This window comes from Gossypium hirsutum, chromosome D02 (assembly GCF_007990345.1).
Source record: "Gossypium hirsutum isolate 1008001.06 chromosome D02, Gossypium_hirsutum_v2.1, whole genome shotgun sequence".
NCBI classification, from domain to species: domain Eukaryota; kingdom Viridiplantae; phylum Streptophyta; class Magnoliopsida; order Malvales; family Malvaceae; genus Gossypium; species Gossypium hirsutum.
The window spans coordinates 14,872,401-14,898,004 of record NC_053438.1 but is presented as its reverse complement, the minus strand read 5'-3'; the positions used below and the strand labels follow the sequence as shown (position 1 = coordinate 14,898,004).

At 32.1% G+C, this 25,604-nt stretch overlaps 2 protein-coding genes across 2 annotated transcripts; both read right to left on the bottom strand.

Annotated features, from left to right (window-relative positions):
• Positions 1-212: 212 nt before the first annotated feature.
• LOC107910242 (RING-H2 finger protein ATL11) lies at positions 213-1,821 on the bottom strand. The gene has a single exon (XM_016838029.2). It carries the CDS (start codon positions 1,580-1,582, stop codon positions 332-334), a length of 1,251 nt encoding a protein of 416 aa, XP_016693518.2. The 5' UTR covers positions 1,583-1,821; the 3' UTR covers positions 213-331.
• Positions 1,822-20,992: 19,171 nt separating this feature from the next.
• LOC107910241 (DCN1-like protein 1) lies at positions 20,993-24,419 on the bottom strand. The gene is made up of 7 exons (XM_016838027.2): positions 24,223-24,419; positions 23,782-23,864; positions 23,605-23,666; positions 23,400-23,506; positions 22,883-22,948; positions 21,504-21,673; positions 20,993-21,364 (listed from the first exon to the last, which is right to left on the bottom strand). Exons 1-6 carry the CDS (start codon positions 24,295-24,297, stop codon positions 21,641-21,643), a joined length of 426 nt encoding a protein of 141 aa, XP_016693516.1. The 5' UTR covers positions 24,298-24,419; the 3' UTR covers positions 20,993-21,364; positions 21,504-21,640.
• Between the last annotated feature and the right edge of the window lie 1,185 nt (positions 24,420-25,604).

The window sequence follows — 25,604 nt, the reverse complement described above, 5'->3', positions numbered from 1 at the left end:
TTATTTTGAATTAATATTTGATAAGTTGAATGTATAATTTCATGTATTATAAAAAAAATTAAAGAAGAAATCTATTTTACACATACTCTTACTATATTGAATATAAATCCTCTTTAACTCTTTAAAAAATACAAAGTATGAAGTGGATATCATCTCTTTTAAGAAATTATTTGATTTGATTTTTTTATAATTTATAAATGCATTAAATTGAATTTCTTAAAATAAATATATATATAAAAAAGAATAAAGTAAAAAGAAAACCCAATGTACACATAAATTCAATTCTCAAACCTCAAAACAAAAGAAGAAAAGCCCAATGAACCACCAACTATTATACTTGACTTTCAGACCGTAGCCTGTCCGAAGATTGTTCACCTACGTTCTCCTCCCCTCCGATGAACAAACGATCAAACGGCGATTTAGTGGATTTATATAAACCCTTCGGCGGAGTAGCCGACCCCTCATCGCCACCACAAACCGCCGGTTTCGGTGATTTAACCGATCCGATCCTAGAAAAAAACGGCGGAGTCATAGTGAACCCCCACCGATCCGGCCTGTCGAACCTCTCGTAGTTATAATAATTCCTCCCTAAACTCCTACTCCTATAACCCCTCTTCGAACTCCTCGCTCTGGGGAACGCCACGCAACTTTTAGTACGGCTCAAACTCGAGTTCATCAATTGGGTCCGTACATCCTCTGGCAACCTTAGCGTAAACCGCTCACAATTCTCGCCCGGCTGCACCAACGAGTGACCCGTCGAGTGAGACCGGGGAAACAACCGGGTCAACATCCACCCCGTCGACAGTGACCTTTGCTGCCTGTTCTGATTATTTGCCGTGTTTGAGTTTATCAAATTCACCTCCGGCGATTCTATGTCCCTTGCCCTATTAACCACATCAAGATGACCGGTTTCATCGCTTGTGTTATTGTTTTCGGTCTCGGAGTCCGAATCGTTTATTTGGGCGGTGGCGCAGGTGGTCGTGTCGCCGGGCATTGGAGCCAAATTGGCACGGCAAACGGGGCACGTGGAATGAGAAGAGAGCCAAGCATCGATGCAATCGGGATGAAACACGTGGTTACATATAGGAATCATACGCAGCGTTTCGTCGTCTTCAAACTCGTTTAAGCAAACGGCGCACTCAAGCGTGTCTTTTCCGATCTTCAGTCCTTTGACAGTCGAGTAAAGAAACGTCGGGAATGATTCGATCACCGACGAATCCAGACCACGAATCGACCTCCTTGACCGCCGCCCAAAATTCATGGCGGCGTCCCAGTTCCCGCCTCGCGTCCTCCTTTCGGTGCACTGCCTGACGTAAACCGAAAAAAATCCCATGACGAAGAACGCCGTCACCAAAACCACCATGACGATCGCCATCGATGGATTGAATTGGTTTCCAGCCGGTCCCGAGGAGTTGGGATAGGACGGTGGTGGCGGCGGACCTGCGGGCGTTTGGCTTTGCGCTGTTGACAAGGAGAAGGAGAGGGCGAAACAGAGAAAGAAAAGAAGTGATTTGTCGTTGCCATTGCCATGGTTGAGCCTGAAAAGTGGAAGAAATAAAAGGCTATGATCTTTTCGATTCATCTGGTATTGAATTGATGTAGACAGCAGCAGTTGGAGCGTTGATTTTGTTGCTGCTCATGAGTTTTATGAAACAGTAGTGAGATTTAGCTGTGACTGATTTTTAATGATTTTCGTGTTGCTCAAAAGCAAAGCAAAGTTTTTAGGCAGAAAAAGAAAAAGTTTAGCACTAACACACAAAGGCTAAGAAAAGAGAGCAAAAAACAAAGGAAAAAATACGGTATGTTGTTATGTGGCAGGGGTATAAAACGGAGAAGAAACTTGTTTGTGCACGCGCAATGGAATGCGCGTCTGATTCAAAGTAAACGATTACGTATTCCATGAGAGAGGGGTTTGAGTTTTGATTTTAACTATGTTTTTAAAATATTGGATAGAAATAAAAGAAAATTATCAAGTAATTTCATTTATTAAAAAAAATGAAGACATAAAAATTTATATAAAACAAAAGAATATTAAAAAAAGGTTTACATATGAGTATTATAAGGTGCAATTTTAAGAAGGTGTAAGAGGGAATAAAATGTGAGTTTTAAGCCAAGGAAAGGGGTGGTTCCTCTGTGGTGGTTAGATAATTTTGTTTATTTGTGCGATTGTATCTAGAAGTCACCAATAAACATATTTTATTGTATAAATAATAAAATATTTTTATATTATATGAATAATAAAATGGGTGCCTAGGTTTGATCATGAAATTTAATGTACTACATTTCAACACTCCATTAAAAAAGAAATCACTCTTAATTTGAGTTGTTTGACTGTTAACAGGGATTGATAATTCATTGAAGTCGTTTTCGTAGCATCACTTGGATGGAAGATATAATTTAAGAGAGTTAACGTGAGTACCAAGTTACCTCTTCAATTCTAACAACTATTACTGTAAATAATCATAAAACTAGTCTCTTTGTAACTTTCTCCCCTTGCAAACAGAGAAATTGCCTCTATGGAATTCATTTTTCCAGAATTTACAAATTCAAACTATTTAATTAAAATGGATATGATATGGTATATAATTTATGAGTTGACTAGATTTTTTCCATAGACAATAAAGTGCAAGCCTCCAGTCACTTTCGTTCACTTATCTCTTTATGCTTTTACTCGAATTCCAACTTATCCGATTCAACAAAACATTTTAATGTCTAAAGCGAATAAGCTGAAATTTTAAGGCACTAAAGAAATAATGATTACAAAAGAAAGCCAATTAATTATTCATCTTGATTTAATATAATTTCTCAGGTGTTACTGTTTACTAACAGAGTTTTTATTTGATTAAAAAGAAAATTGTCTGCTCCTACAATTAATGAAGACATTGATTATTACTATTTCCATTGTTGATGAGCATTGTCTTTTTTATTGCTTAAAAATAAGATAAAGGATGGTGAAAGATGTCCGCCCCTACTCAGGCTACATCACTAGATTTATCGGCACACACAAGGCCGGCAATAATATCTACTCCTTTTTTTCTACAATAATACTAAAAATATTATTTACATGAATAATATGGATTTAGTTTTACGAAAATAATATGAGAAATAAATCATCATCACGCTATAGCAATTTTCCATATTTATTGCTATATAAATTTTCATGTTTAAATTTTAATTTAAGGTAATGTATTTTTATGTTAGATAATTTATTGTTTTTATTAAATGATATGTTTATTGTTATTTAAGTTTTTTAGTTATAGAAATTTTAGGTTAAGGTTTATTGTTATTATGTTAAATAAATAATTATTTTATAGAAAATGCTAAATAAATTAATTTTTGAATGCATGAACGTTGCCAATTCAGGTATGTCTTGGCGTGCACAATTTCCTCAGAGTTGACTGCTGCTTTGACCAAACGGTGGTGACTAGAGACGCATACTTTTCGCCTACCATTAGGGTAGTGTACTATCAACCTCCAAGATGTTTATTTCATTCTCAGGTTACCCATTGATGGATTGACCATAGCAAGGGATACTGGACCGCCCTTGACTAATGTGTGCAACGATTACCTTGGAGTAGTTCCTCCGGACGACAAGATCTCAGGGTTGTTCATCTTACATACATGGTTGGAGCAGTTCCCTAAAGGTTGTGGCTAATATAGACGTGTAACATGCCGCCTAAGCATTAATATTGAGGCTCATTAGAACCATATTGATGCCAGATAAATTTGGCAATCGAGTTCTCTGCCATTATCTGATTTTACTACAGGATTTATTTGCTGTAGGAGGATATAGCTAGGGATTTGTTGTACTGACACAGTTTATATCGAGAGATGTGCTTAAGAATGAGAACTTTTTATTAAGAAGTGGGCGGTTGTGTTATATTTTGCAGACTTGGGGCATATATTAGAATGCCTTTCTTAATACCATTGAGTCCTATTGTTTATCGATTCCCACTTGCGTTATGGTTAGTATTTAACTGTTTAAATATGTTTTGAAATTATCAATTTTGTATTTGTTTATACACTTTGTGTAATATATTTAAAATGTTGCTGTAGTGGTTGGATTTTCCGCATGGCCATAAGAATCGAGGTAAAGAGGTGGTCGCATACAAGATTGAATTAGAACTTGATTCAGAAGACAAGGCAAATACAGAATGTTTGGAATGTGTTATGTTATGGTTAGAAATTATATTTTATGTGGTTTGGGTCTTAAAAAAGTTTTTAGTTTACAATTCCGTTGGACGCCATATGCAAATGAAGAGGTTGTTTGGATTACTCTAGCGTGGGTTTATGCTGGAAGTAAAGTGTGGCATGGTAGTATGCCATTACTTAACTTGCAAGTTGTTAAGTGGCATCACCCTAATTGTGCTATGCGTCAGTTTGGGTTTGAGTAGATGCTCCTAGTTGATCCAATGAACATGAATGATATGCATAGAGTGACCAAGAGAAACAAACAAACCATGGATTGGAGATGGAAACATCAAAACTGAATTGTTGTGCGGAATGATCGGCGTTAGTCAATGGTATAGGTTTTGTAACACCCTGTAACAACCCGATTTTTAATGGTGACGGAACAGTGGTTTCGGGACCATAAATTTTTGTCGTGTCAACTCATAATTATTATTTTTAGAATATTTATAGAGTTATTAAATCCGTATTAAAATTTGAATGAGAAAATTTAACGTTTAGATAGTTAATTAAGGAGAAAGGATTAAATTATAAAAAAGTATAAAATATGCTAAATATAGCATTTAGGTGATTGAATGGCCTAAGTAGTAAATGTGGGAAGACCCATAGGGAAATTAATCCCTATTTTGAATAGTGGACGGTAATGGTTATTAATAACCAAAGAAAAATTAAAAGAAAATAATTTTAATGGCAATTTTGTAAATTATTCAAAATTAAAGAAACAAATTGAAATAAAAGCTTTATTTTTCTCTTTTTTATCTTCTTCTTGGCCAAACCTCACCATCGATGACCTAGGAAGCTTTGTTTATCTTTTGTCTTTGCATGGTAATAAAATGGTAAGTTCACAATTGAAATGTAATGTGATAAAATAAAAAGACTGATGAATTAAATGACTTATAGGTGAGAAATTTATTTATGCTAAAGGTGAATTTACCTATGTCATGAATAATCATACTAATTCATGAATCAATAATGTAATTAAGCTTATGCTAAGTAAATGGAACGGAAAGTAAGTGGAATGATTTATCATTTTAAGAAAAGATTGATTATTATGTAGTACAACTTATAAGATCGTATTATGTCATGAATAGAAAGTATATGTGAGTTGATAGTTTTATAGTTTGATAAATCTTGTGACTTTGGTAAAGCTTTACACTTATCGTATAAATTTCATATATATGATGAAATGTTATGTTTAATATTCATACGAGCTTACTAAGCATTCATTGCTTATGTGGTTATTTTCCTTTACTTTACAAATTATCGGAAGCTCGGTCGGGTTGGAAGTTTGTCAGAGATCTATCACACTATCTAGTGATTATATTGGTAGTTTTTGATGTCTTGATCAAGGTTATAATGGCATGTATAGGTGGACTTCTGTTTAATGAACTAGTTGTCATGTTTGGCTTGTAAATATGGTAATATGGTTGGTGTGCTTTTGGCATTTGATGCCTTGATGGTTGGTGTTTTTTTTTTGCCTAATTGATGCATGGGTTAAATGGCCAAAGTGGTATGTGTTGGCATGGTTGAAATATGGTCAATTAGGTTATGTGTTGATATGGAATTTAGTTAATGTTGTTTGGATGAAACATGATCATTTTGATGCAAATGTAAGTATGGATGCTTTTTTTGTGATTAAGGTGCCTAAATGGCATATTGGTTGAATGGACTTATGGTATATTGAAATGGTCTTATTATGCATATTTTGGCATGTTTTGGGGCCTTGGTCATAGGTTTATCTGGTGTGTTGGTACTTTTTGAAATTGGGTGAAAGAAAAGGATTAATTTTGGTCCAATTTCTTATCCACATGGCCTAAGACATGGGTGTGTGTCTTAGCTGTGTGTCATACGTCTGTGTGTCCCCTACAGGTTGTTAATGGTTGCTATTTCGAATGTTACATGGCCTGGTCACACGGCTGTGTGACACCTGCAGTGTAAATTTTTTCTAACTTTTTCCTAAACTTTCTAAATGTTTCCAATTTAGTCTCAGATTGTTTCTATTGTATTTTTAGGGCCTCGAGGGATCGATTAAAGGAAGTTATGAATGTATTTGAATGAAATTAGAATATGTATTGCATTGATATATGAATTGAATGGTTTACTATTTTGTTTGTGCGGTAAAGCTTCGTAACCCTGTTCCAGCGACGGATTGATGCTACAACAGTTAACAGGATCAATCACATACATTTAACATCAATAACAATTAATAAATCTACAAATACAAGTCATGAATCATATTTATTACGAATTACATAAAATTCAGAGTCTTAATCAAGCTTATGAAAGCTCTAATGTTTACCCGAGTACAAATAATGACTAAATTACAGCCTTATAAACAACTAGGAAAAATCATAAATCAGGGTCACACAGTCGTATGGCCAGGCCGTGTGACAGACTGAGGTCGTGTAGTGCTAGATCACAATGCCGTGTATCCAAACCGTGTCACAAACTAAAACTGTACAAAATAGAGTCACACGACCATGTCGCTAGGCCGTGTAACAAATGGATGTCGTGTGGACCTAAATGTAAAATCTTGAAAACATTCACACAATCGTGTAGCTAGGTCGTGTGAGAGGCTAAGACCCAAAACCTCCCTAATCATACAAAGCACACGGTCATGTCACTTGCCTTGTGTGACACATGGCCACGTGTTAGCTCATTTGCACAAAAAATAAGCTTTTTGAATCGAGTTATCTAACGCAAACTTTTACCTAGGCTTTATACATACAACAATCACTTCTTACCTAAGCCATATACATGCAACAATCAATTCATACATGCAACAATCAGTTCTTATACTTGTTCCAAATGCACCAAAAGAACCAATACATATAGCATATTTATAACTTCCACATCAAACTATTATGCCTTATGCTTCAACCAAAATCTCATTTATCCAATTGTTCCATAACATAATCCAACTTACCAAATACTTATCTCATTTCGTCACATACCAAACTCAAATACCACAGTCAAGATTACTAATTCAAACCACAATCAAACATATTAAAATGCCATCATCCAAACATACTTTATAAATACTATAAACACTTGTTATTGCAAAGCACATATACATAATTTGACCTTTATTACATGCCACATAACCAAAATAAAATGTTTTCAAATTCTATCAAAAGGTGGTTGGATAGTGTAATCTTCAAGTTGATCCAATTGCCAAGTTTCGCAAAACGATAACTACAAGAAATAGGAAAATGAAACAGAGTAAGCTTCAGTTAAGCTTAGTAAGTTTATATGAAAATTAACTTAACATACCTCATCGTTATAGCAATTTAAGTGTTGAAAAAAAAGGCACGTCATGTCATATCCTTAGCATCCTTACTTAATATACAATTCCATAAGACAACCAGTAAGTTAGTATCTCACATTGCAAGATCATGGTATTTAAATTCATATACATATATAACCATACTATTTAATATCATACCATTCGACCTTGTTAGATATGTAAACATATCAATGAAATCCACATTAAAATCATACTCATTATTGTAACATAACAGTAAGTTTTATATTCAATCCTTCCAATTATTACATTTCCATTTAATTAACATTTTCATTCTGGGAACTATAGTAACTTATCATCAAATACATGAGACTACCTTGCTTCCACAAGTTGTAGAGTTGATTTATTTAAGCAAACTTTATTCAATGCTACTCACTCAAGCTATCGAAAACTCGCAACACGTGCTAGATCTCAGTCATCGATAAAGTATAATGCGATGCTGTTCACTCAAGCTGTCGAGTATCTGTAACACATGTTCGATCTCAACCATCGCTAAAGTATAATGATCTGATGCTGCTCACTTAAGCTGTTGAGAACACACAATTATTATTGGATCTCAACCATTATCGACCACTATATAATAATTCGATGCTACTCACCCAAGCTGTCAAGAATCCAAAATTTATGTTGGAGCTCAACCATCGAATAAATCTCCAATCACGATTCCTATTTTTCCTTTTTAGAACCCTAATCACATTCCATTCGTATCTAAACTATTTACCAATTTCGATTTTAGGGACTAAATTGAATAAAATGAAGCTATTTCGCTATTTCAATTTTACAAATTCCGTATCATTTCAAAAATCTTGTAACAGTATACATACATTTCTTATTTCGAATAACAATTCTCTTTTCATTTTAAACTTGCAGCATCATCATATACATGCTATCCAACTACATACCATTCCCACATTCATTCAATGTCATATCTCTTTTCATATTTATCAAGTATTTCATATTTTATGACTTAATTCATTTGATGCCAAAAGTAATTAAATTTATAATTATATATATAATTAATATATATACAAACACAAAATTCAACTATAATAAGAAAATACAGTAAGTTCCATATGAACTTACCTGGAAAATGACAACCATAGAGTGTCATGAACTAATTTGAAATTTCTTCTATTTCTCGATTAACTTCCGATTAATTTAATACCAAATCTATAATAAATTATTACAATTTATCAATTCCAACAACCTTATAACATCTTATTATATGCATATAACAATTTAATTTCACTTTACACAATTTTCCTAAAGTTTCTCATTTTATTCAATTTAGTCCCTAAAATAAAAATAGCTATATCTTTCAAATTCAAGGTTCGTTTTACAATTCAATTTCAATTCCATCCCTATACATCCCTCTAAATTCAATAATTACATAAATTTCTTACCAATTTTGGAATATTTTCATTTTAATCCCTATACACAAAATTAATAACTTTTAGTTTACAAATTAATCCTTTTTCATATCTAAACATCAAATCTAACCAAATAATACCAATTTCATCAAACATTCATCAATGATAACATTTAGAAATTTTAATAGTTTTGAAAATTAACACTCGAGTTAGTTAGATTAAGCTACAATGATCTCAAAAACATAAAACTTACGAAAAATAGGTTTAGAATTCACTTACATGCATAAACACAAGCTTGACCGAACCTCAACGCATTCAAAAATGGTGTTTTATGTTTTTTTTTCAGTGGAGAGAACAAATGAATATGATGATAGTAATGTTATCTTATTTTAACATTTACTAATATCATTTTAATATAATTAACATAAAATAATGAAAGAAATCAAACACTAACAGTACAAGACATTTAAAAGGTGGCAATTTGCTACTTTAAACCTTAAATAATTATTAATTGATAAATTTAACTAAAAAATAAAAAATGATTACTTTTTATGGTTTTTTACGATTTAGTTCTTATATTGTAATTAACCCTCCAATCACTAAAATTTTCGAACCAAAATTAAATATACATATATAAAAATGAAAACGTGGTCCCAATACATCATTTTCCAAAACCACTGACTTTAGGTTTGAACCACTTGTAGTTTATTAATTGTTAAATTGACAAATCTATCAAATCACAATTCAATGTATTACTATATTTGACTCGTAAATATTAAATAATAATATTTATGGACCCACTGTTTCCGACACCACTGAAAAATAGGTTGTTACAACTTCAGCAACCAAGGCCACTTGCAAGCCTCGGATAGTTATATGACTTGGTTTAAGGAAAAGAGAGATTGTTTTATTAAATCAGGGTCGTATACGATCTCGACAGATGGTCCTAGTAGGCATGTCGTGCCACCATCTACCGTCGCAATCCCCTAATTCACTTAACGTACATTACGCCAAGATAGGCCAAAATGCTAATTCAAAAAAATATTAAGCAACTGTAACAGCCCGGTTTAGACCCTAGTCAGAACTGTGGTTTTGGGACCACGAATATGAGTCAAAAAAAATATATTAATAGTATTTTTGGTGTCTACAGCATTTGAATTAATATGTGTGAAATTTTCGTGTGAAAATTTTATTGTTTGTGTGCTCGATTTGCTAAAAGGACTTAATCGCGTAAAATTAAAAGTGACTTGCTAATTGTTAAAGTGCTATATTGCTATGGCTTTTATTATGTGGACCCTTATGTTGTAATTTAGCCATTATAATTATGCATGGAAAAATTTGGACAACCATTATAAAGTTTATAATTAAATACTTAAGGTTAAAATAGTAAAAAGTAAAGTAATATGTAATAAAATAAAATAAAACATGTTAATGGATGATTCATTCATCCTTATTGCCGAAACTTGAAAGAAAAATAAAGAAAATAAGCAAGCTAGGGTTCGACCATTGCTATCTTTGATTAAGGTATGTTAGTTAATCGGTTTTTGATAATTTTTACGTTTTTGAGATTGTTGCTTCATGTTTTAGCTAGTCCATGCTTTAATTTTTAGTATTGATGATGAATTTGAGATTTTCCATTGATGATAGCTTGTGGTTTTTGTTGTTTGATGATGGAAAATAAATCTTTGATGTTTGATTATCATGTTTAATTAAGTGATTTTTGATAAAAATCCAAATTAGGGATTTATTTGTGAAATTAGAAAATTTAGGGGCTTAAATGTGAAATAAATGAAATAAATGGGTTGCTAGGGACCCTAGGAAGATTCGGCTAAGGCATGGTTTTGATGAATTTTTTGTATTTTGTGATTTTATGAAATAGGGACTAAATTGTGAAAAATGTGAATTTTAGGGGCTAAAGTGAAAATTTCCTAAATTATGTGCTTAAATTGAATGAAATGTGTTATTAAATAGCTAAATTTGAAATCATCTAGATCAAGAACAAAAGAAAACAGAATTAGAACGGGGAAAGTCGAAAGTGATCGAGTAGTCGATTCCATCCGCTTGTCTTCGTCCGAGGTAAGTTTGTAAGTAAATAATTGATGTTAAATTTAATGTATTTATTTTATACATAGTATAATCGAAATGTATGAATGTATACTATAATGTCGAATTGTATTTAACATCGGATGATTAATTACGAGTTTAATTTGATTGATTTACGACATCCTAAAGACTTACGAACCACAGGAATGTTGAAATGTGATATCATGTAAGACCACGTCTGGGATGTTGGCATTGTATGAGCTTTTTGAGTCGTCCGAGTATCTTTTTTTTTGAATCCGAATGGTATAACGGGAAATTATATGGCAAAACTGAATGTGGGTTTGAATTAAGCAATTCAGGTATGTTTGAGTTATACGAAGTTGAAAGTATAGGTAAGTATTACGTATAACATGAAAAGATGAATTAATCACATAAATATGAGTATATATGTATGTGTACAAGATTAGTAGAATTCAACATACTTGTATAATTTATATGTGTTCTTTGAAAACTATGTGCTTACAACTTACTAAGCTATTTAAGCTTACTGTGTGTTTGTTCATTCATTGTTTTATAGATTTTGGAAGCTAGTTACGAGCTCGGGGATCGTCAAGGAAGTCCATCACACTATCGATCTCTATATCAGTATTTTGAAAGCTCGAAACTTTGAACATATGGCATGTATAGGCTAGCATTTGTTTTGTGTAGTCATGAAGTGTGTCTATATTTAGCCTTGTGAAAATGGCTTAATCTTGATTTTAATACTTATGTGTATTCGGTTATGATAATAATTTAATAAGAAAGTATATTTCATGGTATATATATATGTGAGATAATTAGTTATATAGCTTGAATGTAATGTTAAAGTTTGTGTATATACAGTTAGAATTTGAATCTAATTTGAAAGTAAGTGATTGGTATATATGTTTTGAAATGTTGGTTATAATTCGAGATGGAGAAATGGTAAGTAGGTTAAATAGTTGGTTTGATAGTTAGCTAATTTTTAAAAGTATGAGATGTGGAACAAATTTGAATGGTGGATAGTTGTATAACTTAGCTTAACATTGAAGTAATGATAGATATGTATTTGATGAATTTTAATTATGCAAAAAAAAAAAATCGGTTGCTAATTGTAAGAAATGGACATGTTCTATAACGGTTTGGTTGATTGTTTTATTTTGGATCTAAATGACAAAAAAAGGAGGTTTGATTTGGATAGGTAATGGTTAATTATGCTTAATATATACTTGAATGATTGAATTTTAGGTACAACTCAAGATAAAAATGGCATGAATTATTTTGGAGGTTGGATGTGATGACCGAATATGTGGTATGGGTTTGGTTATGTGTATGTATCTTAAGCATGTGAATTAGGTATAAACTAGATGTTATAAGTGTAAAATATGGTTCAAGTTGTCATGGTCATATGCGCATAAAATGATAGTGAGAAAATAGGTACATTTTTGTGATATAATTTGATGTACTTGCAAATTCGGTTATAGATAGGTAACTTGAAACTATGTATATGTGCTTATATGTCATGGTTGCTAATGTATGGATTTTTGGCTAATATTAGTTAGTTGAATTGTGCATGAATTAGGTATGGTCGACTTATGGTAATAGTTAGCCTATTTGAGGAATGAATAAATGGCATTAAGTGTTCGTAAATTTTGTTTGGATGGTTCATATAGTTGTGGTTAAATGAGAAATAAATTTTTTTTTATGAAAGATGATTGATCATATTATGGAGTGGTTAATTCCGCAATTGCTTTTGGACCTTAAGCCGTGTATAAGCATGTTTGGAACAATGAACTAAAGTATTTAAGTTATGTTAAGTACTTCGAATATTATTGAGATGTTGTTGTGCATATGATTCGAGTAATATTTTTGTAAAGCATGTGTATATATTGAATAGCTTTGAGACATGTCTAGTTAATTGAAAATGTGATTATATTCATGGTATGGATTCGAGTAAATTTTCTAAGATATTGATTTGTATTAGTAATATGAATTAATGTATGATTAATCTTTAATTAGATATATGCTTTATATATATATATATATATGAATATGACTTGCATAAATGTTCGTATCTGTATTTGAGTTCGGTAATACCTCGTGACCCTAATCCGACGACAGATATGGGTTAGGGGTGTTACAGCAACCAAGTTCTAAATTTGACCATTTTCTTATACAAAACTGGCTTAAACCCTAGCTACATGCCATTTACAATTGAATGGGTGCTTTATAGACTTTGCTGAGTCGGTGAACCGCTTCTTGGATGCTAGAACTACTTGATTTCCTGAAGAATACCTGCACCTGCGCATGGAGAAAACAAACCGTACGTTGAGCAATAGGGCTCAACGATACATTTATGATTTAAGGAAAGTTGACATATGGTAACAATGACAATAATACGTAGTGCACATACAACTAACATCGATCTATGAAAATTCCCAATTACATCTCAATTTCACAACCGTTTTACATATAAAGGATACACAAACCATAATTAAACCAATCTACTATCATAACCATAGCTTAAACAATACAACTACATATATCATGCCAAACTCAAAACATACTAATTATCAATACCAATTTGTAACTATGACATTGTTACATTCAATCTCACATTCATTTTTCATCAACAAATCATTTGACATATCATTTGAACTTTTCTCTAGAGTCTATTGACTCATTTGTTTATACTATGACCTTCATTATACATAATAGGTCACATATGAAATTTGTTCTATATCATTATCTATTCATTTTAGCACCACTAATCAAGTTTATCATTTATAACCTCTATTAATCTGCCTCGGACTCAAACGGATACTCGAATTGTCCAATAAAAAAATTTGCTAACTTCAAATATAATAAATAACAGAAACAACAGAGTCTCTCGCAGTTTTAACCATAATAGTCACTATCGTTAGTACTTGGATAACTACCTCAAAATACTTGCTTCAATAGAATTATCTCAGCAAATATATCATCTCCAGATAAAGAATCAAAGTATATAGAGTAATGCCCCAAAATATGATGCAAAGGACATATGGCTCTCTCTGCGTGACTGATGGAATTTGCGATAAGAATTTTCTAAAAAGGTCTTATAATAAAACCACTACCGGGGAAGACGGGTTTCCAAATTATTGGAGAAGAGACACAAACAGAACCACGAAAAAAGTGTATTGTTTTCTTGGATAACTGGCCAATTGTTACTTACTATAAAGAGTTTTTACTAAAGTATAAATCTCATATAAATATTAAGTGGTGCAACTAATCATGAGCAATCGTATTTGTTTAAGTATGTTGATGCACAACCTGTAATGTGCCACGCATTGTGGTTTAAGGTATTGACACATCTCTACTACATAAGTTGTGCACTTTTATGGATGATTGAAAATTTTGACGTACAAACTTATATCTTTTAAAGCAGTAAAATTACAACAGTTTACTTGGCAGATTATTCTTATTTAAGAAACTATAAAACAATCAAAGATAGATTCTTAGTGGATTAAGGCATTAGATTTTGTCAAGAAGAGTCTTAATCCTCTATGACTTCTTTGGTTGTTAAGAAGTTTATCTGAAGTAATTATGGTCTATCTATTTGTTGATAATGATAAAGCCAAAGATAAAAAAGATTAGATGATGAAGTATTTCTTCCACTTATCTCATTGGAATTTTATCTTTGTAGAGCCTATATGGGATTCCATGTGTCGACATAATTATTCATCTAAGGGACTGTTTTGAATTTATTTGCTCATTTTTAAGTGATTACCTGGGAGAGTTTATACTACATAATTATGTCATTTTAAAGAAATGTTTAAGAAATAAAATAACAAATAAATTAGGGATTATTTGGCCATAAATATGTATTGGGAGTTTAGTCAATCAAATAATTTGTATGATTTCTTTTATTTACTTAAGTATTATAAACTTAAATATTTTGTACACATTAATAATTAATTTTATGTAAAGTTTTATGTATTCGGATATTTATATCTTATTTTATGTTTTTTTTTTTTGCGATATTAGTTGTTTGTGTTCATGTTTTTCTCTTTTCATATTTTTAATATATTCATATTATATTAATGTTCGTGCTATATTCATGGGTTAAGAGTCCCATAAATTTATTAAAACTTTTACAAATTAAATATGCATTGTATGTATATTTTGACAAGCATGTTGTGTTTATATTATTTCCGAATGATATTTTATTTTATATAGCTTGTCATAGTGGTTCAAATAAAAATAAAAATGAATTTTATGTTATATTCTTATTGTATTATATTGTATATAGTTTTTCACAATAATTTATTTAAAAAAAATAATTTTTGTATTTATATTATGTCGTAAGTTATCTTATCTACTCCATAATTTGTTATACTTATTCAATTTATAATAATAAAAAATTCGTTCATATTGTATTTACATTATTTTTTTGTCGGAAGTATTATAAATGTAAATAAAATTTTACATGTTAATGGTTACTTTTATGTAGATTTTAACATGTCAGGAGTATTTTTGTTAAGTATTTGTCATTTTTCATGACACCACGTGTTTTAATTATTTCATATATTTTTATCACGTCTTAAATTATTCCATATTTTATCATAATTTGTTATAGTATTTTAATTTCAATTTCAATTTCATTTACTTCAACGCTGATATAGTTATTAGCGGCCCTGACATGGCGATTGTATCTCGTCAATTGTCACGTCACCAAAAAAATTATTGAATTTTTTATTGAAATGAACCATGCATTCATTCGTTTCAAAGCTTAATTTCTTTTAAAAATTAAAAAAATATATATTTTTTTAAGAAATTTGTAAAAATTATTAAAATTTATAAAAATATTAAATAAAGTTTAAAAAATAAAAATTAATAAGAAACCATTTAAAAGTTAAATCTAGATAAATAGTTGTCAGATTTAATGTAAATTTAGACAATATGTCCAATTTATTCAAAATGATTTTTCTAAATTATATGAAGTTTAAAAATATTAAAAATTAATTTTTTTAAAAAAATCGATATGTGTATCAATTTTTTAATTAGTACCTTTTATGAGGTATAAAAATTTAAAAAATATTTCGTAAAATAAATAAATAAATAATTTTATTTTTATTAATGTACACATTTTTTTAATGTATGCATATATCCAAATAGAAAAGTGTATCAATTGTTTTATTTCATGTGTAGCCTAAAAGGTATATAAATTATTTTATAGCCTGAAAGTTTTAAATAATTGGAAATGTTCATACATTTAAAAAAGCTTTACACACATGATTAATAAAATTTAAATTATTTAAATTTATTTATTTTATAAAATATATTTTTCATTTTTTATACATTCTAAAAGGTACCAATAGAATTAAAACATTGATACACATATACTTTTTAAAATAAAATTAAATTTCAATCTTTTTTCAACTTTATATAATTTAGAAAGATCATCTTGAATGAAATTGGACATATGATTGTCTAAATTCACATTGAATCTTGAGAATCGTATGTTAAGATTCATTTTGGACTTAACTTTAAATTATTTTTATTAATTTTTAATTTTTTTAAACTTTATAAACTTTAAATATTCCTTTTAATATTTTTATTTTTAAAATTTTTGAATTTTTTTATTTGTTGTTGATATGGCAGTTGATATAGCCATATCAGCAACTATCATTGACATGGAGCACCATGTTAGCGATGTGTAACGCCCCAAAATTTTTAAGTTTTTAAATTATTAGAATTTATAAAGCAATTTAATTTGGTTTATTGGTTAAATGTTGTGTTTACGTGTATGAGGTTATGGGTTTGAATCCTTTCTTCTAGAATTTTGTTAATTTTTGTCCAAACCCCTACCCTTGAAATTTGGGCTAAAATATTATTCATTCAACTAATGATAGAATGAGTCTGCTGATTTAGTGGTAAGGTGTCAACTTACCCTTTGGTCTTGTGTTCAAATCCTTACGTGTGCAAGTGGGTGGTGTCGCCTGTGTGGAGGAGATTGCATAGAATTTGTACTTGATTTAGTGGGTTGTTATGGGGAAGTGGGTAGGTTTTTCTTTTAAAATTTATTTTTGAGTTTTATGCTAAAATTTTTCCTAAACTTTTCCCGTCCCATTTTTTCACGTTTGTTCTTTTTCAATTTTCCTTCTTTCTTCTTTCTTGTGCCTTTTCTTATTACTACTATCTTTGTTTCTCTTTACATTTTTGTTATTCTTATCTTCGCGGTGTTAATCTTCCGTTTATCCTGGCGTAAATATTCTATTACTAGATTTTTATGAAATGTTTTGAAAGGTTGAATTGGATAATTTTTGTGGCGTGGGTCTAATTATTGTGAAATATTTGTTTTAGGTGAGGATATTGAGACAAATGTTCCTTTGACAAATTAATTTTTGTTGGAAGTTGCTGTTTGGTTTGGGTAAGTAATCAAAAATTGAGCTAGTGGTTGTTTGGTGATGCTAAGGTTTATCGATTGGCGTTTGTTGCCGAATTATTGGTTTAGTTTTAGGTTTCATTACAAATTTAAGCATTTTAAATGCTTATTATAGGTTTTGGAGTCCACGTGGTTGGATTTGTATCGGAAGAAAATCATGTGCATAACAAAAAACCTAAAAAACAACGAACAGTGCAATACCGAAAAGGGGATTGTCGATGCCACACAGCCGTGTGACAGGCCCTATGCCAAACTGTGTAGGCCACATAGTCTGGGTCATTTGGGTTGTGTGGGCCACACGAGCATGTGTTGGGCCGTTTGTTAGGCCGTGTGTGATGCGGAAATCCCGGATTAGAAATAAAACGAGAATAAATAAAATTAGTTAAATAATAATAATAATAATAATAAAAAGGATAGATTTGCCCTATGGAACCCTTGGTTAACTTGTAACCAAAAACGCCAATGATTGAGCGACTCCCTACGAAACCCCTAGAAGAAGAACCCCTAGAAACACCAACGAACGGGAAAGAAACTTAAATATTTGTAACTCCGAAATACCCTCGAAAGTAACAAACTCCAAACTAAATAGCAAGAGAAGAATCACTCTACTCTAAAAAATTTGTCTCACACAAATTTGGAAGAAAACAAATACTCTATTTTTTTTATTCCCCCCAATGTGTAGAAAGCAAGCCTATTTATAGGCAAATTACAAGAGTAATTGAATCCTAATAACACTCTTTAAAATTATCTAAGAAAATAAATAAATAATAACCTAACTAATAAAATTACTTAACTCATAAGTGATGTGTCCCAACCAATGAGAATTAAGTAAATAATAATAATAAGATACATAAAAGATTAATCCACTAATTCATGGGCTTTCACTATTCCAAGATTGGTCCAGTGAATTGCATTCCCGTATTTGTCAACGTCACGAACATGATGACTTAAATTTGTAGCAACAAAGTCTTGGACAAAAGCATTCATCTTTGATTTTAATTGTCGTGCCTTGCTTTGAGTGATTGGACCACTAGGAAAAACAACCCATTGAGTGTCACCTCCTTGGCTCGTATCATTCTCCCCTTCTTCAAGAAGATTCCTCCTCGAATCTGAACCTACATCAAATTCAAAAGGAGAAAGATCAAAAGCATTGAAAGTAGCACTAACACTATACTCACCAGGAAGATCAATGCGATAAGCATTGTCATTTATTTTCTCGAGTACTTGGAATGGTCCATCCCCTCGTGCATCAAGTTTATTCTTTCTCTTAGAAGGAAATCGTTCATTCCTCATATGTACCCATACCCAATCTCCAAGTTCAAACAAGACTTGCTTTCGCCCTTTATTAGCTCGATGTGCATTGGACTCATTCTTTTTCTCAATGGCTTTACGAGCCTTCTCATGGATCTCTTTCACTAAATCAGCTTTCCTTTCACCATCTAAATTAGCAATCTCATTCAAAGGTAAAGGAAGCAAATCTAAAACAGTAAGTGGATTAAAGCCATATACAATCTCAAAAGGAGTAAAACCTGTGGAAGAATGAACAGAACGATTATAAGCAAACTCAACATAGGGTATCCATTCTTCACAAGATTTAACATTCTTACCTATTATGGCTCTAAGCAAAGATCCCAAAACTCGATTTACCACCTCGGTTTGACCATCAGTTTGAGGGTGGCATGTAGTAGAGTAAAGTAGTTTAGTACCTAACTTACCCTATAACACCTTCCAAAAGTGACTATGAAATTTTGCATCTCTATCGGAAACGATAGTCCTTGGGATTCCATGTAATCTCACAACTTGACGGAAAAATAGATCGGCAACATGGGTTGCATCATCAGTCTTATGGCATGGAATGAAATGAGCTATTTTAGAAAATTGATCCACAACCGCAAAGATGCTATCTCGTCCACGCTTTGTCCTTGGTAAACCTATTACAAAATCCATTAAAATGTCAGTCCAAGGTGAACTAGGAACAGGAAGAGGAGTATATAGACCATGAGGCATCACAGTGGATTTAGCTTGTTTACAAGTAATGCAAGTAGAGCAAATTTTCTCAACAAGTTTTTGCATGTTAGGCCAATAAAAATGCTCATGTAAAACATCATAAGTCTTAGTGACTCCAAAATGACTCATAAGACTACCACTATGAGCCTCTCGAACCAACAATTCTAGCATTGATCACTTTGGTAAGCATAGTCTATTATTTCGAAAAAGATAGTCATAATGCTTATAAAATTTGTGAAATGCACCATGTTCACATGCGTCATGAATGCTTGCAAAATCAGAATCAGTGGCATATAAATCTTTGAGATACTCAAAACCTAATAACTTAGTATGCAAAGTACTAAGTAAAGTGTACCTCCTTGATAGAGCATCAGCCACAATATTATCTTTACCTTTCTTATACCTTATAACATAAGAAAAGATTCAATGAATTCGACCCACCTCGCATGTCGCTTGTTCAACTTACCTTGTCCCTTTAAGTGCTTAAGTGATTCATGGTCAGTGTGAATCACAAACTCCTTTGGTAAAAGGTAATGTTGCCAAACTTCTAATGCCCTTACCAAGGCATACAACTCTTTATCATAGGTCGAATAGTTCAAATGTGCTCTACCAAGTTTCTCACTAAAGTAGGCTAGTGGTTTACTATCTTGCATGAGGACAACCCTATACCTACACCAGAAGCATCACATTCAATCTCAAAGGTCTTTTCAAAATTAGGTAAAACAAGAATAGGAGCATTACACAATTTATCTTTAAGTTCATTAAATGCTAATTCTTGCTTATCTGTCCAATGAAAAGATACATCCTTTTTAATAAGTGCAGTCAAAGGCAAAGCAATTGTGGAAAAGTTACGAACAAACCTGCGGTAGAAACCGGCTAACCCAAGGAAAGACCTTACCTCAGAAACAGCTTTAGGGATAGGCCATTCTTTAATTGCCTTTACCTTCTCCTCATCCACATGGATTCTTGTAGAACTTATCACAAAACCCAAAAAAACAAGCTTATCCATACAAAAGGTGCATTTTTCAAGATTAGCAAAGAGTCGTTCATGCCTTAACACATCCAATACTAATTTAACATGCCCAACATGATCATTCAAAGTTTTGCTATAAATCAGTATGTCATCAAAATACACGACGACAAATTTTCCTAAAAAAGGTCTAAGTATGTGGTTCATTAATCTCATGAATGTGCTAGGAGCATTAGTTAAGCCAAATGGCATGACTAACCACTCATACAGGCCATACTTAGGGCTCATTTAGATTGAGGCAGTGAGGCACGTTTTGAAGGAAAAGATGGTGCCAAACTCATGGCTGTGTTGTTTGGTTTCAAGTGTCAATGCAGTGGGGTTTCTTTTCAACCACACTGATCAGCTGATTTTCAGCTAGAGAAAATAGTAGCAGTGGATGAATTAACTGAGCTGTTGGCACTGTAACAGACAAAAACACCCTTACTTTTATTTATTATTTTACCATTTTATCCTTGAAAATTAAATTAATTTCTTTCCCAATTTGTAGAAAACTTTGCTCGTTTTCTGCTCTTCAACCCCTGCTCTTCAATTGACACTCACAGCAGACTCAAAGAAGCTCTATTTTTCGACTCATACTATCAATCTTGTTATCAACTTTGATCTGGTAAGTCAAAGCCCTTCTTTTTCTACTCTATTTATGTGTTTGAATTGTATCAAAGTAGTTTCTGTTTTTCCTTATCATCTTGTTGTCATCTTGTTCTTAGCTAAGAAAATAACAACAAATAAATATGTCCTCACATGGAGGACAAAAATCTTAAAGCAGTTAAGTAGTTAGTAGAAATGAAAAAGAATTTTTGTGTTCATACACAAATCCATATGTTCTTTCTCCATTATTTTTTTTACCTCTACTTGCCGTTAAAGAGATTGAACATAATTGATGATCTCATCAAGCATACCAGCTTTGCCTGTGATTTTGTTACATCCTGGTATAAATCTTGCAAATACTTCATTCTTTCACTGATTTTCTCCCTTCTAACCTATATAAATCAACATAATTAAAACATTATTATCTAATGAAAGAGACCTGATAAAATAAGAAAACAAATTAGTAATAATACCATCCATATTACCGAGTAACATGCCAACAACAAAAAAAACATGCAAATTCATACTCACTCTCTCAGCTAAACTGTGGTTGGTTTGGCTCGAAAACACCCTACAACTTAACTCACTGAAATAGCTTTGCTGTTATTGTTGTTGCTGAAACTGTTCCTCTTGCCATTTCAAGCGAGCCCTTTGCCTCTCGAGCACTGTCAAGTCCGAACATTGTAACATCTCAGGCAATGCTGTATTCATGTCTCAAACCCTCAAAAACTAAAAATATCAAAAATAAAACAAAGCACAACTAAACAAACGAAACAACAAAAGCTTGTATAGAAAGGTTCTAAGGTTCCCAAGATTCTAGAGAAAGGCTTAGCCTAAACTTAAGCTATAGGCCAAGTCATGCATTTCTTTTTAGTCATAAGTGCTCCCATGCAGTTGTATAGGCTGAATTTTATTCTATTTGAGTTGTGAGGTAGACACGTAGGGCAAGGTGGCAGTACATGTTACAACGTGTCCTGCCTCTCACATGCATTGGACACATGGATAGCTATTTACCCACTACTTGCAGCAAGAAGAATGGATGCTGATTCAGTTGCTGACATGTTGAATGCAAAATAAAATGGCTTCAGACTAAACTTCTTTCAGCTAGTCAAAAATATTCAATACGAACTTAGTTTTAGTTTACTTTTTGGCTTTCTTTCATAATCTGATATCACTAAAGACCATTGATCATATTTCAAAATTTAGGGCTATTCTAGGAAGCTGTTAAAAGTTCAAATTGATTCAATCAAGTAAACAACCAACCAAGAACTAACAAAATAATATTTCACAAGCATGCATGTATAATTGAACTGCAATTTGCAACAACCCGTCATTTATAACATTGAACTGTAAAGATCAACAGTTTCCTACCATTTATTTTGTCTCAATTTTTATGCCAAAGAGAGTTATTCTCTGTATTGATTTCCATGTTTGCAAGAAAAAGTAAACCAAGCAGTTTAGAAATCAGTTTCAGCCCAAAATATATGTACTTTTATCAATAAATGAATAATAATTACAAAAAATGGATGAAAGAAATGAAAAGAACGAAAAAGTGATAAATAAAACTCTCATGATAAAGGATTTAATTTTAGCCACAACCTGCAGGATGAGAGGGAACCCTCTTTGGTCTTCTCTCTTATATTAGTCTATAAGTATGCCAAGGGGATTCTGCCACACACTACCAATTGACATTATGTCTTCATATAACTAAGAACGTTATCTAAAAGATTTTAGTATAATTCAACAAGTTTATTCCAGGAAAAATTCTTATTTTTTTAATTAAAGTGATATCTGTCTGAGCCTGACATGACATTCAAAGAATTATTTGCTGACCCTATTTTTTATGGTAGAGCATCTAAATATGGGGAGCAGAATAAAAAGTTCCATAACAAGGATAAACTGTGATGTACCTTATTGCAGAATCGAAAAAAGCCCATCCATTGATCCAAGTTTATGACCTTATAATCGCTCTGAATCTACATTAAGAAAACAAGCATGGTATGAGGCATATTTTCTCTTCCTCTTTTTTTAAGGTTAGGATAGAAGGGTAAGTTCAGAATTATAGCATCACAATAACAACAGGCAACTTACTCTGTAATCTAGTTTATAGAGTTTTTAGATTCATTTCTACACCTTTTGATCTAAAAGATTAAACATTTAAATTAGAGGATCAATCCTATTTTCTGAAGAAACTTTTGAAGAGTCCATCTGTAACAATGTTCCCCAATCTGACAACAGACTTAAAAGACTTTCTAACATATCCATATACATTTATACAATCGTAGAAGCTAAAACTGAAATAAACTCATCCCCCAAAATAACAGATAAAGTTGTGCCTGTATAAACAACATCATAAAGGAAATGAAGAAAATAAAGTATAAACAGATGCAATCCCAGAGGTCAAATGCAATAATTGTCACAACTCATCTTCAAATACTCAATAAAATAGTCAACCTGTGCACGGAATTGGGATCCTAAAACAAGATCCAACAATTGACATATGCTTTCTATATCTATACTCTTTTGTTTCTCCTCTGCAGCAGTAAATTTGAGAAAGTAAGTAGGGGCCCAACCAGGAAAAAGGGACAAAGTGTAAACATCTAAGTAACATGCCACATTATTACTATAATACCTGTCAAGCAATAGCAGAATGAATAGGAATAGAAATCCACAAAGTTTGATGGTCTCCTGACTATTTATAATATGAAAAGAGAGCATCACCACTTTTGCAGACTTTTCCACCATAATAATCATACATATGTAACAAGTCAATTGACCTCAGGTATCAAGCAGTTCAGAAATTTCTACCTCTTTTTCTTGCTCAGGGAGGGCCTTCTTTAATTTACTTACAGTATCAACCCTCAGTGCTTTTAATCCTCTTCGCCATTCCTCCTATAAAGATAAAATTCAAATGTCATTTTCAACAGATAATTAAACTAAAAAAATGTAGATATACCATAGATGCAGCACATACTGATAACAAGACAGAATTCTTTCTCAATTACGGTCAGTGATTTTGCAGAAATTTTAACTTCTCATACTGGACCTGATTTTGAACAGGGTTTTAAGATTTAACTGCCTTAAGAAGACTGCATTCACACCAAATCTATCCTTAAGATTTAACAATCTAACAAACAGTGAAAAAAGTTTGAAACAAACAAAAAAAAATTCGAAGGAAAAAAGAAATCAAAAGCCGAATCCAAGTCCAACAAAATTTAGAATTAAAGAAAGAAGAGAAAGAGAGAAGTACCGGTGCGAAAGAGATCGGAGGGAGAACAGGAAATCGGGTTGGTTGAATTGGGTTGACCCATTTTTTTGGATGCATAAGCAGAGCGACGTATCATAAGCACAAACTAAAGATTATCTAAGCTTCCTTGCTCAACAAAATTATAACTAAACAAGCGAAGCTTTGCCTTCACTAGTTTGTTGGTTGTTTTGATTGGTAGATTTTCTTTTTATTTATTTATTTCTTTATTTATTATTTTCTTTTCCTTTTTCCATTAAGTTGAAGCTTAAGGTGCCAGCTTTTTTTGGGTGTGGCTGGATAAATATTAGCATTGGGAGATGTCTAATATAACTTATAGACTATAAATTTGCTCTATGCTTCTTGGTGAATGCTAGCACATTGACTGAATTATACCAATGACAATAGATGGTAAAGACACGAAATTTTGTGGAGGGAGATAGTAGCTTAGCAAAAAAAGCTATTTGGGATGATGAGCTGATGTTGATATTTTGTGAACTTTGCGTGAATGAAGTCAATGCTGGTAATAGGCCGACAACTCATCTAAACTCAAAAGGATGGGAAAATGTCATTGCTCTTTTTCAAGCAAAAACACAAAAAAATTATGAAAAACCTCAATTGAAAAATAAGTGGGATACATTAAAAAAGGAATGGAGGTTATGGAGGGAGTTGCTTAAGGAATCTACAGGTATTGGATAGTGTCCAACTAAAAAGACGGTCGATGCTACCGAAGAATGGTGGGCAGCAAAAATACAGGTTAGTGTTCACTTTATCATTATTTTAATGCATAAAGTTTATTGAAATTAATAATTTACAATTATAAAAATCTTAGTATAACATTTAATATTTAGCATGTTATGTAGGAAAATCTTGATTTTAAAGGATTTAAGAAGAAAGGAATTGAGCCACGATTGAATGAGTTAATGTGGCAAATGTTTGGTGGCATTGTAGCCACCGGAGAGAACGCATGGGCACCTTCGTCTGGTGTTCTTCCGAGTGGGGTTCCTATGGGAGATGATGCACCTAATAAGGGATTTGGTGATTCAGATGAACATAGTAACGAGAATGAATGTATTCCTCCTGATGAGGTACTATCAAACCCTTCTCATGAAATTCCTAATCGAAGAAAGCAAACACTTGGGGCTGTACACGGTAAAGGAAAAAAATCAAGTTCAAGTAGAAAATCATCAAGAAATACATTAACTACTCAGATTGAGAAATTGTGTGAGAGTGTGGCTAGTCCAAGGAAGTCAGTGAATGAAATTATTTTTCCTCACTCTCAATATACTATTTCAAATGCAATGGATGCTTTGCGTGCTTTGGGAGATGAAATTCCAAAAAAAGATGAACTATACTATTTTGCCACCAAAATGTTCCAAATACCGGTG